The following is a 22,253-nucleotide window of genomic DNA, read 5'->3' on the forward strand; positions in this document are numbered from 1 at the left end:
CATCTTGTTGCCCGAGTACACAACCCATAGAATCTTCTAACACAGTCAGGTACATGATCAGAGGTCTCCCTTCAACTGGAGGGATAAGGATTGGAGGTTCTAGTAAATACTCTTTGATGCTGTCAAAGGCTTTCTGGCACTCTTCTGTCCACACAATACCTTGCTCTTTGCGGAGTAGCTTGAATATCGGCCCACATGTTGCAGTCATATGAGAAATAAAACGGGAGATGTAGTTCAGTCGTCCGAGAAACCCTCTTACTTGTTTTTCTGTTTGTGGAGCGGGCATCTCTCTGATAGCTCTGACCTTGTCGGGATCTACTTCAATACCTTTTTGGCTGACAATGAAGCCCAAAAGCTTTCCGGATCTGACGCCAAAGGTGCACTTGTTAGGATTCAAACGGAGTTGATACTTTCTCAGTCGTTGGAACATCTTCAGCAAATACTCGACATGCTCATCTTCAGTACCCGACTTGACAATCATATCATCTACATAAACCTCAATCTCTTTGTGCATCATGTCGTGGAAAAGAGTAGTCATTCCTCTTTGATAAGTAGCACCCGCATTTATTAACCCAAACGGCATTACTCTGTAACAGAAAGTGCCCCAAGGTGTAATGAAAGATGTCTTCTCTCTATCTTCGGGTGCCATCTTGATCTGATTGTAACCGGAGAAACCATCCATGAAGGAGAAAACTTTGGATTTGGCAGTATTGTCAACCAGTACATCAATGTGAGGCAGTGGAAAATCATCTTTGGGACTAGCTTTGTTCAGATCACGGTAATCAACACACATTCTGACTTTACCATCTTTCTTCGGAACAGGCACAATGTTGGCAAGCCACTGAGGGTATTCTGATGTGACAAGGAAACCTGCGTCAATCTGTTTCTGTACTTCTTCTTTAATCTTGAGGGCCATATCAGGACGGGCTCTTCTCAACTTCTGCTTGACCGGTGGACATTCAGGCTTCAACGGCAAACGGTGCACCACAATATCAGTATCTAGGCCTGGCATATCTCTGTACGACCAAGCAAATATATCAACATATTCTCTGAGAAGTTCTATTACTCGCTTCTTGACACTTGCTTCAAGTGATGCCCCAATCTTGACCTCCTTCTTGTCTTCTTCAGTACCCAAGTTGATCACCTCTATTACTTCCCCATAAGGCTGAATGGCATTTCTTTCTCGTTCAAGTAACCGAGAGATTTCATCGGGAATCTCTTCATTCTCTTCCTCTTCCGCCTCAAACACATGGGATTCAAAGTTGGGAGAGATCATAGGGCTATGTTGTTCAAAGGGTTCATTGATGTTTAATCTGCACATATGGTTGATGATTTTAGAAAATAAGTAATGCAGATTTTTCGAAGGTGAATATATTTTTTTGGTTTTTTGTATTACCATTTTTCAAAAAAAGCAGAAAAATAAAACGAAAGTCGGGAACAAAACGACAGTTTTATTTAATTGATGATAATTCCTTGAAGCAAATGGCCCTAGATAAATTCACTTTCGCTTGGGGCGGGGCGAAAGGATTTTTTTTGAAAAAGCATAAAAAACAAATGCATTACTTGGACAAGTGAGCGACAAAAGGAACATCTACAGCGACCCAATTGCGGCTAGACCCTCCATGAGTCACGAAGCTTCGTGGTATCCCCTCAGGATTGTCTTCAATGATATCATTGGCTTCTGACAGGGCATTAATAAAGCCCGCACTGTGGAAAGTATCTCTTGCTGGCACGACGACATTCCAAGGCAAATCAGTTGTCGGAGAGAAACCCAGACCTTCTCGACGCTTGTTCTCTGGCAATTCTATCAACTTCCCCCAGCTTGCAGATCCTCCAGCTTGCACTATGCTCTGAGCATCTTTTAGAGAGGAAATAGATGCTTCACTCTTCTTGGTATTCTCTTTTTCCACGGCAAGTCCCTGGAATGACGTCCCCTCAACACTGTCGGCCTTGATAAAAGAGAAAGACGACAAATGGCTTACTAACAGGGCTTCCTCCCCATTCACAGTTATCAGCTTCCCATTATGCACAAACTTCAGCTTCTGGTGCAATGTAGAGGTTACTGCCCCAGCTTTATGAATCCAAGGGCGACCTAGCAAGCAACTGTATGATGCCCGGATGTCTATCACTTGAAATGTAATCTGGAAGATCTGCGGCCCAACTGTAATAGGCAGATCCACCTCCCCATGGACATCCTTCCTCGAACCATCAAAAGCTTTTACCATTACCTCACTTCGTCTTAAAGGTGTACCCTTGTAAGAGAGCTGGTCATAAGTTGTTTTGGCCATCACATTTAGAGACGAACCGGTGTCTATCAGCACATTTGACAAAGTGTCGGTCTTACAATTCACAGATATGTGCAAAGCCAGATTATGGTTCCTTCCTTCTTTCGGAAGCTCTTCATCACTGAAACTCAGGTTGTTGCATGCAGTGATGTTCCCCACTATTCCTCCGAATTGACCAACAGTCACATCGTAGTCCACAAAAGCTTGTTCCAGGACCTTCATTAAAGCCTCCTTGTGAGCATCAGAATTCAGCAGTAGCGACATTATGGATATCTTTGATGGAGTCTGCATCAGTTGATCAACCACCTTGTACTCACTCTTCTTGATTAGCTTGAGAACCTCATCAATCTCAGAATTTGCATTGGTCCCACTAGACTGACCGATATCTTTGACTGCACTGGGATTTTTAGCTTGGGTCTCCTCGATTACCGGAGCACTAGCTTTCTTTGGGAGCACCACAGGAACAATACGCCCATTTCTTAGCACTCTACTGACTTCAGCGACATTCCCTACAGACGGCAAAGGTGGTATTGGAACTTCACGACCGTCCTCTATCATAGTGGCATTGTACTTATAAGGAATGGCTTTCTCAGAAGCATAAGGCATCGGACCAGGCAAACAGATCACTAGAGGAGCAGCAACTGACTTTCGACTGTCGTAGAATATCTCCAAAGGCTCCTCTGAAGTTACAACACATACATCATCACACTTTCTTTCAACAACAAGTTCTCCTTGGTCTAAAAGTCCTTGAATATCATCTTTTACTTTCTGACAACCTTGAGGATCTAGAAGACACACTTCACAGGCGGCATGATCATGTTAAAAGAGAGACGCTTGACACATCTTGGTATGTATAGGGACCAAAGGTGTCCGGATGTGTTGGACGTTCAGGATGAGATGAGTCTTCTGGCAATCTTCGATCATGTTGACAGTTGTGGTACCATGGTTTGGCAACGGATTGGTTTGAACATTCGGTGCTGAGTCTGTGAAGGTTATCTTCTTGTCATTGATTAGCTTCTGAACTGCATACTTAAAGTTATAGCAATTTTCGATATTATGACCTCGGCCTCCCTGATGAAAATCACAAGTCTGGTCAAGTCTATACCATGCTGGCAATTTTTCTGGCACTGGCGAAGGTGCTCTGGTCTGGACCAAATTCTTTTTGAGTAACCCTGGGAGTAATTCTGCATAGGTGACGGGGATCGGGTCAATTTGCATTTTTCGTGGTTGAGAATGTTGTGGTTGATAGGGTTGTTGTTGATATGGACGTTGTTGGGGATATTGTTGAGGGTATTGTTGTGGAGGATATTGTTGTGGATGATGATATTGTTGTGGAGGATATTGTTGAGGGTATTGTGATTGTTGTGGATATTGTGGGAATTGAGGTTGTTGTGGATATAGTGGGAATTGAGGTTGGCCATTTGGTGGTTGGATGGTATTGGCAGCAGGTGTGATGGCAGCAACGTGTTGATAGGCTGAGTAATTTTGTTGAGGTCTCCCATGGGTCACCATACCGACCTCTTGTTCTTTCTTTTTCGGGAGGTGATTCCCAGACTTCTTGGTTCCACTTGCAGATGTCCCTTCTTTTACTAAACGTCCTTCTCGGACTCCTTCTTCCAGCCGTACACCCGTAGCAACCATTTCAGCAAAGTCCTTGGGAGTACCTCCGACCATATTCACATAATAAAACTGATTGAGAGTTTTTAAGAAGAGCTTGGTCATCTCCTTCTCTTCTATGCGCGGGCTGACTTGGGCAGCGGCATCCCTCCACCGCTGGGCATACTCTTTGAACGTTTCTTTGTCTCCCTGAGTCATAGCTTGTAGATCACTTCGATCTGGGGCCATATCCACATTATAACTGTATTGCTCCACAAAAGCATCACACAGATCTTGAAAAGTTTGGATATTTGTTTTATCTAGATTCATGTACCATTTTGAGGCAGGACTAGCCAAACTTTCATGGAAGAAATAGATAAGAACTGAATCATCCTTGGAATAGGCAGACATTCTTCTCACATACATTGTTAGATGTTCCTCAGGACAGGATTTTCCCTTATACTTCTCGAAGTCTGGTACCTTGAACTTGTGGGGTATTTGAACATTTGGCACCAAACAGAGATCATAAGCAGTCTTCCCAAATACTTTCTTCTTGTGGAGGGCTTTCACATCTCGCTGAATTTCATCATATTTTTGCTGCAAGTCATTCATTCTATCATAGGCTTCCATATCCCCTGAATGGTAGATGGGCTCTTCTTCTTGTGGAATGGTATGCATCACCGGAGCCGAATAGGTCATAGCGGCTGGAGGAGCTCCCACCAGAGGTGGAGGAACATGAGTTGCATTTTGACGAGTAGGCATCGGAACTTCGGTCATGATAGGGCGGAATACTTCACTGAGGCAAACTGGCACACCCCAAGAACGGCCTTCTGGCATAGAACTTGAAGCTTCACACACAATGGGACGGAGTATTTCGCCGGCAGTGAAAGGCGAGAACCGAGGCGCAGAACGTTGCGGAGCAGAGTGTACCGGAGTGTCCGCACATATTGTCCATCCAGGGGTGGCAGAGGCAGCTGCAGAGGCGGATGTTTAGGCCTGAGTTCTGACTGGAGGAGGAGGCGGTGGTGCTTGTGCTTGAGATTGTGCTTGAGCTTGTGCTTGAGCCTGAGCCAGTGCTTGAGCTTGAGCTTGTGCTTGAGCTTGTGCTTGAACGAGTGCTTGAGCTTGTGCTTCAGCTTGTGCTTGAGCTCGAACCTGTGCTTCTGCCATTGTCTTCATCATTTCAGCCATCTCATCCATCTTAGTCTGCATGGTTGACATCTCTTCGCGGAGCACTCGATTTTCTTGTTCGAGATAATCCATCTTCTTCTTAACGTTTGCTCGAGTGTAGATAGTGCGGGTGGGCTTGTAGATGATACGTGGGGCCACCTTATGAAACGGGCTGACCTTTTTCTGGAAAAGAAAACTTGTGTGAGACTCTGGATTTGAAACTATGGAATGCAAAATGATGCATGATGTTATGCAAAAATAGACACATTTTTTATTTACCGAAGGACTTATAAAAGCAAATTTGTAAACATCATAATTGAAAATTTATTGAATAATTAAAGTACTACAAAATAATTCCCTTTTAACAAAACTGAGCCAAGGGATAGACTCCAAAGTACATCACAAAAAAGCTAGAAAATAACATAAAGTGGTGAAACAACTGGGAATATCTTGAGCTTTCGTAGTGGACTACTCCTCGAAATCCGGGTGTGGACCGTCAAACAAATCCATGGAATCCATGCGCTGCTTCTTAGTGATATGCTTTTTAAGCAGCTTGTCCTTCTCCTGGAGTAGATCATTTCTCTCGATCATCTGTTGCCCTAATTTGAGAATCACACTTTCCTGCTTCCTTATTTCTTCATTTTTATCTTCTATCATGAGCATAGCCTCGTCATATTTCCTTTTCCAAGTGGCAATTTCTCGGTCTTTATCAGCCAATTGTTCTTGGTGCTCTCCCAGAGTCTTAGAGGGTAAAGGTAATGATGAAGATGGAACTGTTGCGGATACAAGCCTCGGTAATCTGTAAGGCATCTGATTCTGGATAGCTTTACTGATGACCCACTGAGTGTAAGATCCATGCAGAAAACTGTCCCTTTTTCCCAATTGGTTCCTGTTAAGCCTGTGAATACTCCGCCAAGCTTGCACAAATTCCTCCCTTTTACCCAGGTGATTACCGTCATTGCAGTAGAACTCATTGGTTAAAGCCAGGTTACTTGGTTGTGTCTTCATCGGGTATCCCAATTGATGTCGGGCAAGGATGGGATTGTAGCTAATTCCTCCCTCCAGACCAATGAGAGGTACATTGGGATAGTCACCACATCTGATAATGACTGTCCCATCATCCCAGGTTGGATGGTACCAAACTATATCAGCTGTTGTTAAGACCATGATTTTTTTAGACCAGGGAGTACCTTCAAGGTTGGCTATGAAAGAGCGGGGTTGAGGTAGATGAGAGACGAACCATTTGTAGAGTAAAGGTGCACAACAAAGGATAGCTCCACGAGTTGCAAGAGTTCGATCATGGATGGAATGGTAGGTGTTTGCTAGAAGAGTAGGGACGGGGTTTTTGGTAAGGAAAACTTGGATGGCACGGATGTCAACAAAATTAGGAATGTTCGGGAAAAGCACAAGACCATAGATAAGTAAGGCTAAGACAGAGTAAAAGGCATGGTTGGCGCCAGACTGTTCAAAAATGGAAGCCTGATCGTAGAGGAAATCGGTGGGGAAACCTGAGGGACCCCCTTTGGTTTGGACAATAAGATTATCTCTTACGATGGAGGCTTCAAGATGGAGGGCTTTAGCAATGGTTGTGGCTTTGGGATTGGGTTCAAGGCCGCTGAAAGGTACTTTGTTAAGCACGGGTATACCTATCAAATGAGAGTACTCTTCTAGTGTAGGGACAAGCTGATAGTCTGGGAAAGTAAAACAGTGACAATGACGGTCATAAAATTGAACCAAAGTCTCCAAGACGCCTTTTGTAACATCTACCTTGAGGATATCCAGCAGTTTCCCATGAAGTTCGCGAAAATCATCCTGGCTAGCTACCTTCCTCCCTAGCTCCCTTAATTTAGCCACATCTGGCTTCTGGAAAGTATACTTCCTAGTGTTTCTTGTAGGAATTTCCATCTATGATGTTTAGAAAAGAAAAAAGTTCATATAAGTCCTTCGATATTTTGATGATGAAAAAGAAGGTTTTATGAATGAATGCATGTATGCATGAATATGCTACACAAACGGTGAAAACACAGTGAGGTTAGGCCCATAATGATGGAGTCAAGGGTAATAACGCCATTTGGTGAGGACTATGGTTTTCAAATGTACCTGTATCACGGGTTCTACCAAGTTCCCAGAGTTATCAACCACTTCCGAACACTATCAGGTTACGGAAATACTTCCGTTCCAATAATGTTCGTAAGAAAGTATCGTCTGAGTGTGGTATCGCGTGTCAACTAAACCAAGATTACTCATGATTAGCCACCGCACCACGTCCTAAAAGGCCAAGAGGGGTTAAAGGTAACTAAAGGTCCTCAACTTTCGACAGTCACTTGAAAATAACATGCCAAACACGAATACTCATGCCAACATAGTATACTTCCAAGATTCCTAAGTTGAGTGGGGTTATCACATGTGTCACAAACCAAAATTCACTCTTGGCAAGGCACTATGATTATACCACCGTCCTATCTTAAATTTCTCTCAAGTCCGGGTGTAGGACTTATCTCACCACTCACGTTAGAAAGGAGAAAGAAGAAGGATGAACAGATATACACGTATTTCCATCTTTTATTTTTGTTTTTTAAGCAAGTTATAGCACAAAAATTAAATAAGACCAAGTTAGGCTCAACCCTCTTAGGGGGTGTCCCCAGTGAAGTCGCCATTTCTGTCGCGTCATTTTTCGGAGATCAAAGCTATTTGATTAGCTTTTGACTCACTTGATTATTTCACGACTGAACATTTAATTTTTAAAGAAAAGGGGAAAAAAGTTCAAACACCCCACATTTTGAAAAGATTTAGGGTTCGGGGGTTAGTTACATAAAGGGAAGGTGTTAGCACCCTTTATGTCCGTAGTACTCTACGGGAACCTCTTGATTTTATTTAATTAATGTGCTATAACTTGCTTGTTTTGAAGAAAAATGGAGTTTGAAAAGATAAAAGAAATGAGACCTAGTTTATCTACATTTTATTGATTTGGAAGAACAAAGTCCTCTGCCTACGTACCCGTGAGGGATCAAAATCACGTAGTTCGTGGTTAAAAAAACTGACGTTTGATTGGTTGTGTATTTTTTATTAGTGTGAAAGAAAAAAAAAATTAAAATGGAACAGCCAAATGGCAAAAATGATTATGTTTGTGTTTTTTAATATTAAAGAAAATGGACTCGAAAATAAATTAGATTGATTGATATTTGATTAAGAAAAGAAAAATAAAAAGACGTCACTCGATTTAAGATCGAGGTTTATTTAAGAAAATATTTTTGTGATTTTTGGACTATTTGCATGTTTTTTGTGGTTTTTTAAATGACTAGGATGAAATTAAACTAACGGAGCATAAATAAGTAAAAGCGTGAGAACTCTATGGTGGCGTTGGACCATCACAAGAGTCCTTTACCTAAACTACCGAGCATAAAAGTAAGGCATACACACACACACGCACACACAACCTAAGCTATTACAAAAAACCTATTAATACATTCTATGGTCTGCGAGAAAGTAAATAAATTACATTAATCCTATATTTACATTCTAAATTATGTGCAAGAAACGAAAATAAATGAACAAATTACATGAAGCCTAGTTACATATTCTAAAATCTTGCTATAACAATAAGTAACATGAGGAAAAAAAAAGGGACGATGCGGAATGATACAAGAGAACTAACTAAAATAAGATGCAACAGAAATAATTGAAAATGCAAGATGTAACTAAATATGCATGAAAACGGTATAGAAATGGAATACTGGGGGGTGCGTGAAGCAGGTAGGGTGTGCAAAATGGTAAAAATGAATTGGGCTTAAAAGGGAGGACAGAACCGAAACGGGCCATGGGTCAAGTGGCGGGTCGGTTTTAAAATGGTTTTGGGTCATCAGGTTAAACCTTAGCCGTCTGATTAAAATCAGACAGCTTTGGTCCAATCATGCAGGGGAGTAACCTAGACCACAAGATCAAAGAATCAAAGGACAGGGGGTGCGTGGATGCATGGTAAGACATGCACCCTCACGCATAGGAATACTCCAGCTTATAAATAGGCTTAACAGCCTTCACTCTCCATTTTTACAAGCTTTTTTTCTCTCTCTCTCTGTCAATTCTCTCTCTCTCGTCTCCTTTCTCTCTCAAGTTTCCTTCTTCTATATTGCTTTTCAAGAACAACAATGAACAGCCCAGAAGCTGGTGGGTCTCGCGGCGGTAGGGGGTGGTCGCAGGCGGCGACGCGGCGGCCGACCGTCGCAGGTGGCGGCGCCGCCGCTGTATACTCTGTTTTTTTTTGAATTTTTTCGTGCTTCTCTTCTACTCTACTCCCTAATCCTAATTCTTACCTTAAAACAAACAAAAACAGACAGACAGCCTAAATCTAAAGAGGGAACAGAAGTACTACCTTTTAGAAATTCTTTTCAGATCCGTCTTTGTTTGGTTCCTTTGAGACTGGTTTCGACCCTGGCTTGTGAACGTCGAGATCGAGATGTGCGATGGCGGTTGTTTGTTCGTCTGGTTCGTCTACGGTCGTTATGCGTGACTGTGATGATGCGCTGGTTGTATCTGCGTCTCTGATTCCAAATGGTTTTGTTTGCTGCCTCTGTCCTCCTTTCCCGGTTCCTTCCTCCTTCTCTCTGCTGGTGTGCGTGTTGTATTTATAGTGTTAAGCTGAGGCTAGGGTTTGTTTAAAATGAGGCCAGAAGTTAGTAGCTTGGGGAGGAGAATAGGAGGCTTCTGTTACTGGATTGGGATGAAAGTATTAGAACGCGTTGTGCGTTTCTGGATGAGGATGAGGGTGAAACGCGCGTGGGACAGGCTGGTTGTGAATTGGGACCGTTTTTGGACGTAAAATGCATCAGGGTTGTGTTAGGCGCGTGACATGTTTGATGAACTTGGACCATTTTGATTTTTATGAACAAATAATAATAATAAAAAATAATAAAAGAAATAATAACATATGAAAAATAAAATAAAAAGGATTATGCAGGCCTTGGACTTATCTAAAAGAATGAAATAATTAATTGGGAAGAAATGGATGACTAATTAAAAATGACTAATTAAAAAATGACTAATAAAAAACGAATAAAAATCAAATTAATTTTACACAAGATAAAAGATGGAAATGACGACTAATAACAAGATAAGAATGATAGAGAGAAAATGGGACTACTAGAAATCAAATATGAGGTATTTTAAAATACCTTTCTGCCGGATTTTTTTAACTGAAACATCAGATCGATACGTGACATGTGTCAGCGGGATCTTAGGTCAAAAATTGGGGTATGACAACACTTCAGAAGCTGTCTCACTTAGCTTCTGATCAAGTGTGTTCAGTTTGTAGGAGAAACGAAGAATTTTCCAAAAACACAATTCAACCCCCCCTTCTTGTGTTTTTCTCACCCTCAATTGGTATCTAGAGCCTTGGTCTGTTGTGAAACACTTAACCGTGCAACAGTCAAAGATCTGAGAAAAACATGTCTACTCCTCCTCCTGGTTCTGGTGATACTAGATATAAAAATGTTTCACATGATTATAGTGATAGTAAGAAATCCAGTGTTGGAAAGATTCCAAAATTCAATGGAGATGCTGAAGAATTTTCTTGGTGGAAAACCAACTTTTACAGTTACATCATGAGCCTAGATGAAGAATTATGGGATATTCTGGAAGATGGTGTTGGAGATTTAGTCCTTGATGAAGAAGGAGCTGCTATGGATAGAAAGAAACATACTCTTGAGTTGAAGAAACTCTACAAGAAGCATCATATTATCAGAGGAGCTCTTGTCACTGTTATACCCAAAGCAGAGTACATGAAGATGAGTGACAAGTCCACTGCCAAAGCTATGTTTGCTTCTCTCTGTTCAAACTACGAAGGCAGCAAGAAGGTCAAAGAAGCTAAAGCTCTCATGCTTGTACATCAGTACGAGTTATTCAAGATGAAGGATGATGAAACTATTGAGGAGATGTACTCAAGGTTTCAAACCTTAGTCTCTGGGCTACAGATTCTGAAGAAGAGCTATGTTGCTTCTGATCATGTAAGCAAGATACTCAGAAGCTTACCTGCCAGATGGAGACCAAAGGTGACTGCCATTGAGGAAGCTAAAGATTTAAACACTTTAAGTGTCGAAGATCTTGTTAGTTCTCTCAAAGTTCATGAGTTAAGTCTTAATGAACATGAGTCTACTAAGAAGAGTAAATCAATAGCTCTTCCATCCAAAGGCAAGTCATCAAAAGCTCTCAAAGTGGTTGAATCTGAAGAGGAAGAACAGTCAAGTTCAGATTCTGAACCAGATGCTGCTGAAATGGCCATGCTCTCAAACAGACTTCAGTATCTGGCCAAGAAGAACAGAAAGTTTCTCGCCAGAAGGGGTAACTCCAGAAGCTCAAGGAAAGAAGATCAGAAGGGATGCTTCAACTGTAAGAAGCCTGGACACTTCATTGTTGAATGCCCTGATCTTCAAAGAGAAAAGTCAAAGGACAAGTCAAAGAGGTCTACATTCAAACCAAGCAAATTCAAGAAGCAGAGTTTAATGGCAACCTGGGATGATTTGGGAAGTGAATCTGGATCTGATAAAGAGGAAGCTGATGAAGATGCAAAGGTAGCTGTTGGGTTGGTAGCAACAACAACTTCAGAAGCTGGATCAGATTCAGACTCAGAAGTGAAAACGAGGTATATTCCAAAATTCCCAGAGATGAACTTGTTGAGTCACTTAAAGAACTTCTTACACATTTTGAAGTAAGAACCAATGAGTTGAAGGATTTAAAAGAAAAATATGCTGATCTGGTAAAACAGCAAAAATCAACTCTATTGGATCAGAAAGCTTCTGAACAAGGACTTAAGGGCTTTGACTTCATGTGTAAAACGTATGAAGATCAGCTCAGGTTCTTATGTCAGAAGCTACAAGAAAAGTGTAACGAAAAACCTTTAAGTAACCATGAAATTGCTCTTGAAGATTTTATTATATCTGGCATTGACAGAAGCAGAGTGGCTTCTATGATTTATAGCATTTACAAGAACAATGGCAGAGGAATTGGTTTTCCAGAAGTGAAACTTGAGAAAACCAATCTAAAATCTTGTTGTGAATGCATCAAGGAAGGTCTGAAAACCTTCTTTGTACCAGAAGGTGCTGAGTTGGAAACTGTTGTTCAATCAGAACCTGAAGCTTCTAGTTCTAAGGCTAAGATTACTTCAAAGCCAAAGAACTCTAAGTCAAAGGCTATGATCAAATCTGATTCCAAGACTTCAAAGGTTAGGATCCTGAAAAGATCAGAACCTATTCCTCAGAGTCTGGTGAAACCAAAATCTGAGGTTCTGAAGTCTAAGTTTCAGAAGAAGACAGTTACTGCTTCTGAAGTACCAAAACCTAAGGTGATGGTTAATTAGAAGCAACCCAACTCACAGCACAAGGTACAAGAAGTGAAGAGTAAAGCCTTAAGTACTAACCTTCCAGGACCCATAGGACAATGGGTACCTAAATCTAAAAATGTCAATGATGCAGGTATGTCTAAGAGCAGTGCCAAAGCAAAGATCATGGTACCTAGACAGCGGTTGCTCAAGACACATGACAGGAGAGAAGTCCATGTTCCTCAGCCTAACAATGAAAGAGGGAGGAAATGTGAAGTTTGGAGGCAACCAGTCAGGCAAGATCATAGGTACAGGAACTATTGGTAATTCCTCTACCTCAATTAATAATGTATGGTTGGTAGATGGTCTTGAACATAACCTTTTGAGCATTAGTCAATTTTGTAATAATGGTTATGATGTGCTTTTTGAGAAACCCAACTGTACAGTAATCAACAAGAAAGACAAATCCATTGTGTTCAAGGGAAAGAGAGTTGACAATGTCTACAAAATCAATTTTTCTGAACTGGCTGATCAGAAGGTAATTTGCCTTCTATCAGTGAATGATAAGAAATGGATGTGGCACAGAAGGTTGGAGCATGATAACTGGAGATTAATCTCTAAGCTTAGTAAGTTACAACTTGTCAAAGGCCTACCAGACATTGACTATCATTCAGATGCACTCTGTGGTGCATGTCAGAGAGGGAAAATTGTGAAATCATCTTTTAAAACCAAAGACATTGTTTCAACCTCCAGACCCTTAGAACTACTTCATATTGACTTATTTGGACCAGTGAGTACTCTATCCTTATATGGAAGTAAATATGGATTAGTCATTGTTGATGATTACATCAGATGGACTTGGGTAAAATTTCTGAAAAGTAAGGATCATGCATATGAGGTATTCAGTAACTTCTGCACACAAATTCAAACTGAAAAAGAGTCAAAGATTTTGAAAATCAGAAGTGATCATGGTGGAGAATTTGAAAATGAGCCATTTGAAGCTTTTTGTGAAAAACATGGAATTATCCATGAATTCTCTTCTCCTAGAACTCCACAACAAAATGGGGTTGTAGAAAGAAAGAATAGAACTTTACAAGAAATGGCCAGAACCATGATCCATGAAAACAATTTGGCTAAACATTTTTGGGCAGAAGCAGTGAATACAGCATGTTATGTTCAAAACAGGATCTATATTAGACCTATTTTGGAGAAAACAGCATATGAACTCTTTAAAGGAAGAAAACCCAATATCTCTTACTTTCATCAATTTGGATGTACATGTTACATTCTGAACAACAAGCTCTACCTAAATAAATTTGATGCCAAGGCCCAAAGAGGATTCTTCTAAGGTTACTCTGAAAGGTCAAAGGCATACATAGTGTATAATTCAGAGACACTCTGTGTTGAAGAATCTATGCACGTTAAATTTGATGACAAGGAGCTTGAAGATAAAACTTCAAAGCAAGATGAAAGTTTTGCAGAGATACAGGTTCCTGAAGCTACTCCAGAACCTGATCAGATAGCTGAATCTGAAGATAGTCCAGAAGCTGAACCCACATCAGAAGCGCAAGATGAAGCTGCTTCTGATGAAGCACAAGATGGCTCACATCAAGCAGATCCTCCCAGAAACACATTCAAACACAAGTCTTCACATCCTGAGGAGTTAATCATTGGAAACAAAGATAGTCCAAGAAGAACAAGATCACATTTCAGACAAGAAGAGTCAATGATTGGACTAATCTCAATGATTGAACCTACAACAGTTGATGAAGCACTTTCAGATGATGGATGGATCATATCTATAAAAGGATAGTTGAATCAATTTCAAAGAAATGATGTGTGGGATCTGGTACCCAAACCTCAGCTTAAGAACATTATTGGAACAAAATGGGTATTCAGAAACAAGTTGAATGAGCAAGGAGAAGTAACAAGAAACAAATCCAGACTTGTTGCACAAGGGTATAGTCAACAAGAAGGCATTGATTACACTGAAACATTTGCTCCAGTTGCAAGATTGGAAGCAATCAGGTTACTTCTTTCCTATGCAGTTAATCATGGCATAATATTATATCAAATGGATGTCAAGAGTGCATTTCTCAATGGTGTCATAGAAGAAGAAGTGTATGTCAAGCAACCTCCTGGATTTGAGGATATTAAATATCCTGACCATGTGTTTAAACTGAAGAAATCACTATATGGCTTGAAACAAGCTCCCAGAGCTTGGTATGATAGACTAAGTAATTTCTTAATCAAAAATGATTTTAAAAGAGGACAGGTTGATACAACACTCTTCAGAAGGACCCCTGGGAAAGATATTCTTGTTGTGCAAATATATGTTGATGATATAATATTTGGTTCTACTAATGCATCTCTTTGCAAGGAATTTTCTAAGTTAATGCAGGATGAATTTGAAATGAGCATGATGGGAGAGCTGAAGTTCTTCCTTGGCATTCAAATCAATCAATGCAAAGATGGAGTCTATGTTCATCAATCAAAATACACAAAGGAGCTTCTGAAGAAGTTCAAGCTTGAAGATTGTAAAGTTATGAACACTCCAATGCACCCTACGTGCACCTTAAGCAAAGAAGATGAATGAGCTAAAGTAGATCAGAAGCTGTACAGAGGTATGATTGGTTCTTTGTTATACCTCACTGCATCTAGGCCAGATATTTTATTCAGTGTATGCTTGTGTGCAAGATTCCAATCAGATCCTAGAGAATCTCATATGACCGCTGTCAAGAGAATCTTCAGGTATTTGAAAGGAACAACTAATCTTGGACTCCTTTATAGGAAATCCTTAGATTATAAGCTAATTGGATTCTGTGATGCTGATTATGCTGGTGATAGGATTGAAAGAAAGTCAACTAGTGGCAATTGTCAATTTCTGGGTGATAATCTTATATCCTGGGCTAGCAAAAGACAAACAACTATTGCTATGTCTACAACAGAAGCAGAATACATTTCAGCTGCAAGTTGTTGTACACAACTACTTTGGATGAAACATCAGTTGGAAGACTATCAGATAATTGCTAACAGTATTCCCATTTATTGTGATAATACTGCTGCTATTTGTTTGTCTAAAAATCCAATTTTGCATTCAAGAGCTAAGCATATTGAAATCAAACACCATTTTATCAGAGACTGTGTTCAAAAAGGAATTTTAGATATACAATTCATTGATACTGAAAATCAATGGGCTGATATATTTACTAAGCCTTTAACTGTTGAAAGATTTGATTTTATAAAGAAAAATTTGAACATGCACTACGTGTCTGATTAAAGTTTGCTTGCTCCTGAATAGGATTTTAGGTTCTGAAGTTAGTTCAGAAGCAGTAGTCCATCAGAAGCTCTTTATTGAGATTCTGAGGAAAACTCGCTTCTGATGATGACGTCAGCATCTGAAGTCCAGAAGCTGGATTTTTTTTTTTTTTGCTTCTGAATAGTTGAATTAGTGGAAACGTTGGGAGTTACTTTTTAAGGTAACTTCTGGCCCACTAACTTGGTAGTTACTCTGAGAACTTCTGACGTGGCATGTATGTGTTGGTGTATAACTAAAAGGGCAATGTTGATTTAATAGCTTTGAAAGTACTTTTCACGCGCCCGCGCCCCCAATTAGTCATTAATGTTATGTTTGTTTGTCTCTTTTGAATTGCAATCGTTTTACTCTTAACACTTTGTCAATTCACACACTACTCACTCACAACAAACACATTTGCTCTCACACCTGTTAGTGCGAAGTAAGCGCATTCTCTCAACCTTAGAACCCTAAAATCTTCATTTTCTTCAAATATTCTTCAATCATCATCAAATGGCATCATCAAGTTCGCAACGAGAAGGTTCAGTATCTACTTCACGGATGGTCCCTGAATATGACTACAGAGGAAGAAGCATGAAATTGGAAGAATGGGATTTACAAGTTCAGATAGAGAATCCAGTGGATTTTGATTCTCTGGCTTTTCATAAGTGTTGGATCAGAAGCTACTATGAAGAGCAAGGACTCATGCATTACTTCAAAATGTTGAATGGACCAACATATGAAGCTCTAGTTAGACACTTCTGGGTAAGAGCAAAAGTTTACAACAGAGCGGCATCCCTAGCTGAGGAAAGTCAAATGGTGTTGATGTATCCTGAATTAGAAGGGAAGACAATAGAAGAAATGGGTCTTGCGCCGTTTGTTGAAGATGAAATCAGATCAAGCATCTGCGGTATTCCAGTAAGAATTACACAATGGCAGATAGAATCTGTTCTTAAGGTTGAAGCCTCTGGATACCACTCTGGAATTGATCTTTCAAGTGCTGCTGAAAAACGCATTTGGAGAGAACCAGCTAACTTGGTTATATACAATTCTGAGAAGGAGAAGAAATATGCTGAATTAAGCATGGTAACTAAGATGCTTCTGAAGATTCAGAATGAAGATTTGTTTCCATGTGGTGATAATGAGAAACCAAATTTGGCTCAGAAGGTCTTTCTCCAGCACTTCATCAAGAAGGAAAAGGTGAACGTGCCCAAATATATGTTCAAGTACCTGATAGAGTGTCTGAAACAGAGTCAGTTGCTGGATAAACCCTGGGTTCCTTATGGAAGACTCTTATCAGAGATATTCTATCAAGGAGGTGTCTTGGACTGTTTAAGCAGAGCTCAAGGCTACACAGATCAACTGCTGGATACAAAGACTGGAGCATTCATAAATGCTCAAACTCTCAAGAATTTGAAGCTGGTCAGTAAGGTCACCAAACTTAGAACTGATCTAAGTGTATCTCATGTCTTGTCTGATCTTATGAGGGATTTTCCACCCATCTGCAAACAGGATCCTATTGAAGTGCAGATGAGGTACATCAAGGATCACTATGGTGGTATTGTGCCTCTGGCAAAAGGCAGAAGAGCTAAGAGGAAAATGACCAAAGAAGAGTATCTGAAGGTTGAAGAATCTGCTAAGAAGGCAAGACCTGCCTCTGACAAGCTTAAGATTGGTGGTTCTGCAATGTCATCAATTGAAGAGTTAGCTGAAGACATCAACTCTAGTGTAGTCCTAAGTACTGGTATTGCTCATGTACAACCAGCTATACCAAAGGGGAAGAGGAAGCCAGCCTTGAGGAGGACCAAGGATTTTCCTCATATCACCATGATAGCTCAAGCTGCTTCTGATTTGGAGTTAAAGGACTTACAAGGGAAGAAGGCAGAAGCTGAAAAAGTCTTGGTAATTGCTGCTGAGCTACAAGAGTTTGTAGTTTCAGAAGCCAAGCAACTGATGCTGATGGCCAGTGAGTCTACTAAAGAGGATTCTGATCCTGAACCAGAAACGGTAATTAATATATCATCAGATTCCGCATCCTCATCATCATCAGATTCTGATGATGATATACCCTTAGCTCAACTCTTTCAAAAACCAGTAAAAAGCCAGTCAACATCAACCAAAACCAACTAAAAGCCCTCTCAGTCAACTACTTATGAACCAGTTGGTCATATAATCAATGAGAAGTTGGCTGAAATGGCTGAGCAGAGAGATAGAGTCATTGATACTATCTTTCGCCTTAACCCTCAACCTCTTAACATTCAACCTCTCAACATGATTCCTCCAGAAAATGTTGAATCAACCTCAGAAAAAGCCTCTGAGACAACTCCAGAAGCAGCTGCTTTTGATAGAGTTGTTTCAGAAAGCCCCCGTCAACAAACACCTGAACCACATAAACTCTCATCACCCCCACAATCACCAGTTGCAACCATTGACCCCCAACTCAACAATCAAACATCAACTTCACCACAACAACCATCAACTGAAACTGACTATCAACAACCAGAACACTCACCAGAACCAACTCCCATGGATATTGACATTTCTCAAGTCAATGTCCAAGACTCAATCTCTACCGCACACATTGCTTCTGACCAGCCATCAACCTCAACCCCAACTCAACACATCACCATTCCAGTTTCTAGCCCTGTTCAAGACCTTGAACTTAGTGATTCTGATCTTGAAACTCTTGAACAACCACCCCCAAACATCCTGGAATCTGGATATATTAATGCTGCGCTACTCACTATTCTTTCTCAAATGCAAGATCTGGTGGATCAAAGAAGGACAATTGATCTCACCAATGCATATGAAGACTTCTGGGCATCACTTCAGAACCGAGCTGCTGAGTTTATAGAAGATGTAAAAGACAAGTGCATCAGAAGCAAGGAAGCTTCTGTCAGAAAGTTAATGGAGCATCTGAAGAAAAGTCTCATAGTTAGAAGTCCTACACTGCTCCTGGCAAACAAGCCATTCTTCTCAGAAATGGACTACTTGACCAGAGATGCAAGGATGTTTAAGCTTCTGAGGCAACAGATGGCAAAGCAGCAGCAAGAGGCTAGAGAAAGGGAACAGGCTCTTCTCCAGAGGCAACAATATCTTGAAGAACAGTTGCAGAAGAAAATTGACGAAATGGAGAAGATAAAGAAACAACAACAAACCAACCCTTAGTTGCACACCTTAGTGTTATCTTTTGTTTGTTGTTTGTTTTAAGTTCTTAGTCTCTGCTTCTGAAACTGTCTTGCTTTAATGTTTATTGCTTCTGAATGCTTAACTGATTCTGATTCTGATTGCCTGGATAGTCTAGTTATTTACTTATTATACTCTCTTCATGTTTGAGTTTTTCTCACATCTTTTTGTCTCTTATGCTTATTTTCTTTTATTTCAATTTTTTTTGATAATGACAAAAGGGGGAGTATATGTGACAAGTATTTAAAGGCTCTGAGCCCCATTAATGATATTTGAAACTTTTTGAGAAACTTCTATCATTTTTTACCTTATTGGTATAAGCTATGAACGAAAGAAGGAGTATCAAAAAATCAAGTAAAATTAATTGAACCATTCTTCTTATCTATAAGTATATTCTTTCAATGATTCAATTTTTAAGCTCTGATAATTTTATTATGCGTAAAATGAATTTAATTAACCTGGATAGAACTTAGGGAGAGCTTACAAACCTCACCTTAAAGACTATCAGACTCAGGGGGAGTTTGAGCTTACAAACCTCAGATTCTGATATTACAAACCTCAGGACCCCAAAGTCAACTTGTTAATTAGATTAACAACAATTGATCAATTTTTAAATACTTTTGTTTGTCATCATCAAAAAGGGGGAGATTGTTGGAATAAAATGTGTTTAACAATGAACCTTAAAGAGTTTTGATGATAACAAGGTATTAAAAATTGTAAATTGGACTAGCTAATATTTGTTCAAGTGTACAGGACCATAATTAAAAAGTTACATCATCATTGGTTCTGAATGAGCAAATAAAGAGCAAAGGAAACAACAAAATTTGAAGCTTGGACGCTCCTGAAGGCAACTTGCTACTGAAGAGAAAAAGCGCTCATGAAGTTAAGTCGCTTCTGAAGTAAGAATAGTGCTCCTGAAGAATAGTGCTCCTGAAGACAAGAGGTCCAGAAGCCATATCATCAGAAGCTGCATCATCAGAAGTTGCATCATCAGAAGCTGCATCATCAGAAGCTGCAGAAGCTGCCTCATCAGAAGCCATTTCACCAGAAGCTGAAGATCAACTGGATTTGCGAAGATTCAAGGATTGAAGAATCATCACTGCAAAAGCTGTCTATTGGATTCGAAAACACAACAAAGGATTAGTGGAATTTTGCAACGTTCATTTCAAAGGTGTTTGAAGGCATGTGCTTGCAATTTGGACGAAAGCGTTGACATTTGTACGAATTGTACAACCACGTTCTCCACTACTCTGTTTTGTGTCCACGCTACAAGACAAGAAAACAGCTCCAGAATACGGCTTCGCCTGCATAGATGTTCCTTTGGATAAGGAATGGATTTCAAATTGGTTCTTCATAGGACAACAACCAAATCAGGCAAAAGATCAAAGGTGAAAGATCAAGCTTCAACAACGACTCTTTGATATGCTGGCAATTTCACAACGTCTCTTTCACACCTCTATATAAAGGAGTGAAGACCTAGAGATTTGGTAATGCTGAACAACAGACTCTCAACATTTTTACAAGTGTCAAACCTCTGCTGAAATTGTTCTGCATTCACTTAGAATTTCTATGTCTCAAAGTCATATCTTAGAAATTCTTAAGTCCATTGAGTCTGTATCTGATTTGTATTGTGAGCACCTCTGATTGTATATCAAGCGTTCAACCTTAAACAATTTTCTGTGTAATTTTGTTTAGTTAGAAGTCTCTTGCAGTTGTGCTTGAGCAGGAAGTCTCTTGATTGTGTTCTTGAGCAAAGGAAGTCTCTTGCTTGTGTGCTTGAGCAAAGGAAGTCTCTTGCTTGTGTGCTTGAGCAATTGTAATCAGATATTACTCTTAGTGAAATCTCCTTGGAAGTGCAAGGGGAACTGGACTACTTCCGGATTGTGGAAGGAACCAGTATAATTGCTTTGTGTCGTTCTTCTTCTCTCTCTCTGTTTTATTCCGCTGCATTTAGATTCTGATTAACACTTCAGAAGCTGTCTCACTTAGCTTCTGATCAAGTGTGTTCAGTTTGTAGGAGAAACGAAGAATTTTCCAAAAACACAATTCAACCCCCCCTTCTTGTGTTTTTCTCACCTTCAAAGTTTATATATATATATATATATCTGTTGTCAATAAAAAAATGTACAATAATTATTTATTCCTATAAAAGAATTTAATCAAGTTACAAATATGTAGGGCTGGCAATGAACCGAACCAACTCGAAAATAGTTCGAAATTCGATTCGGTAATTAATCCGTTGAACTTGGTTCGTGAACCAAATGAGCCGAACTTGAGCTGAAAATTAAGTTCGCTGATTAAATGAGCTGAACATGAACTATAGATAGTTTGACTCGTTTGGTTCATGAGATGGCTCTATTATATATGTGTGTTTTTGTGTATATGTACGTATGTATTTTTATATATGTAAGTTTCAAATACTTTTATATTTATTAAATGAATTAAATGTTAAAAAAAAAAAAAAAAACTTAAGTGTCGCTCCATTTTCCTTCTTGTTTTTGACGCATCAGTTCCATTCTCTAGGAGGTTGGAATTTAATTTTATTGGTCATAGCCTTCATTTCCTTTAATCAATATTTCATTTTCCAATTCCACAAAAACAGAAAACATTTATTTCTTCTTCTTCTTCTCGGATGGCAATAGGCAGATTTAGCAAGTGGCATAGCTAACCAAAGGAGAAAATCATTCTCTATTGTGGAACCAATATTCTTATAATTTTTTTTTTACCACAAAACTTTTAAAGAACGGTGCAGCTGTGTTTATCCAACAACATTTGATATTTTGTACAACAATTGGTACTATGTTCATTGTTCTTTATCACAAAACTAGAAGATTGGTGCAACTGTGTTTTATTCAGCTTTATTTTCTATATTTTCCTTGCTGGAGTTTTTGGCATTTTGAGCTTCTATTTCATGCTCTTTTCTGATCAAGGGATTGCATTAGGATTTCTACCAAAGTCCATCTTTTTAATTGTATTGGATGCAGGTGTTTTCAGTTCATGATCGATTCAAATTGTTCTATTCTCTATATTGTTGAGCCCTTTTACACAGCTTGTGCTAAGTCCTATTGGATTTAAAAAGAAAAATCTGAAAGACCAAAGATCTATAAAATTTTAATATTTTTATTGCAAAAAAATGACTTCTAAATTATGAGATTCGAGCAACTAAACTGAACCTAACGAGCCGAACTGAGTTGTTAGCGAACTCAAACCGAGTCGAGTTCGAGCTAAAAAAAAGTTCGTAACGAACTCGAGCCGAGTTTCGAGCTGAACCAAATCTTATCGAGTCGAGTCGAGCTCAGACAAGTTCGATTCGACTCGACTCATTTCCAGCCCTACAAATATGTACACGGCCTCAAGGTCCTAGATCATAACAGAATTTGAACCAATGTAGAGCATGAGTCGCTTCCTTATG

General features: G+C 39.7%; 1 protein-coding gene and 1 pseudogene across 2 annotated transcripts; both read right to left on the reverse strand.

Moving 5' to 3' along the window:
• Positions 1–315: 315 nt before the first annotated feature.
• Positions 316–5,265, reverse strand: LOC146922973 (uncharacterized; annotated as a pseudogene). Its single transcript, XR_015011160.1, has 3 exons — positions 1,564–5,265; positions 466–1,313; positions 316–365 (listed from the first exon to the last, which is right to left on the reverse strand). The product of XR_015011160.1 is annotated as an uncharacterized LOC146922973 (transcript).
• LOC146922974 (uncharacterized) lies at positions 4,872–6,956 on the reverse strand. The gene is made up of 2 exons (XM_085711642.1): positions 5,546–6,956; positions 4,872–5,272 (listed from the first exon to the last, which is right to left on the reverse strand). The coding sequence occupies exons 1-2, from the start codon at positions 6,954–6,956 to the stop codon at positions 4,872–4,874; spliced, it is 1,812 nt and encodes a 603-aa protein (XP_085567768.1).
• Between the last annotated feature and the right edge of the window lie 15,297 nt (positions 6,957–22,253).

The sequence above is a fragment of the Medicago sativa genome, chromosome 5 (assembly GCF_051527215.1).
Source record: "Medicago sativa cultivar Bolivia chromosome 5, Bolivia_mono, whole genome shotgun sequence".
Taxonomy (NCBI): Eukaryota; Viridiplantae; Streptophyta; class Magnoliopsida; order Fabales; family Fabaceae; genus Medicago; species Medicago sativa.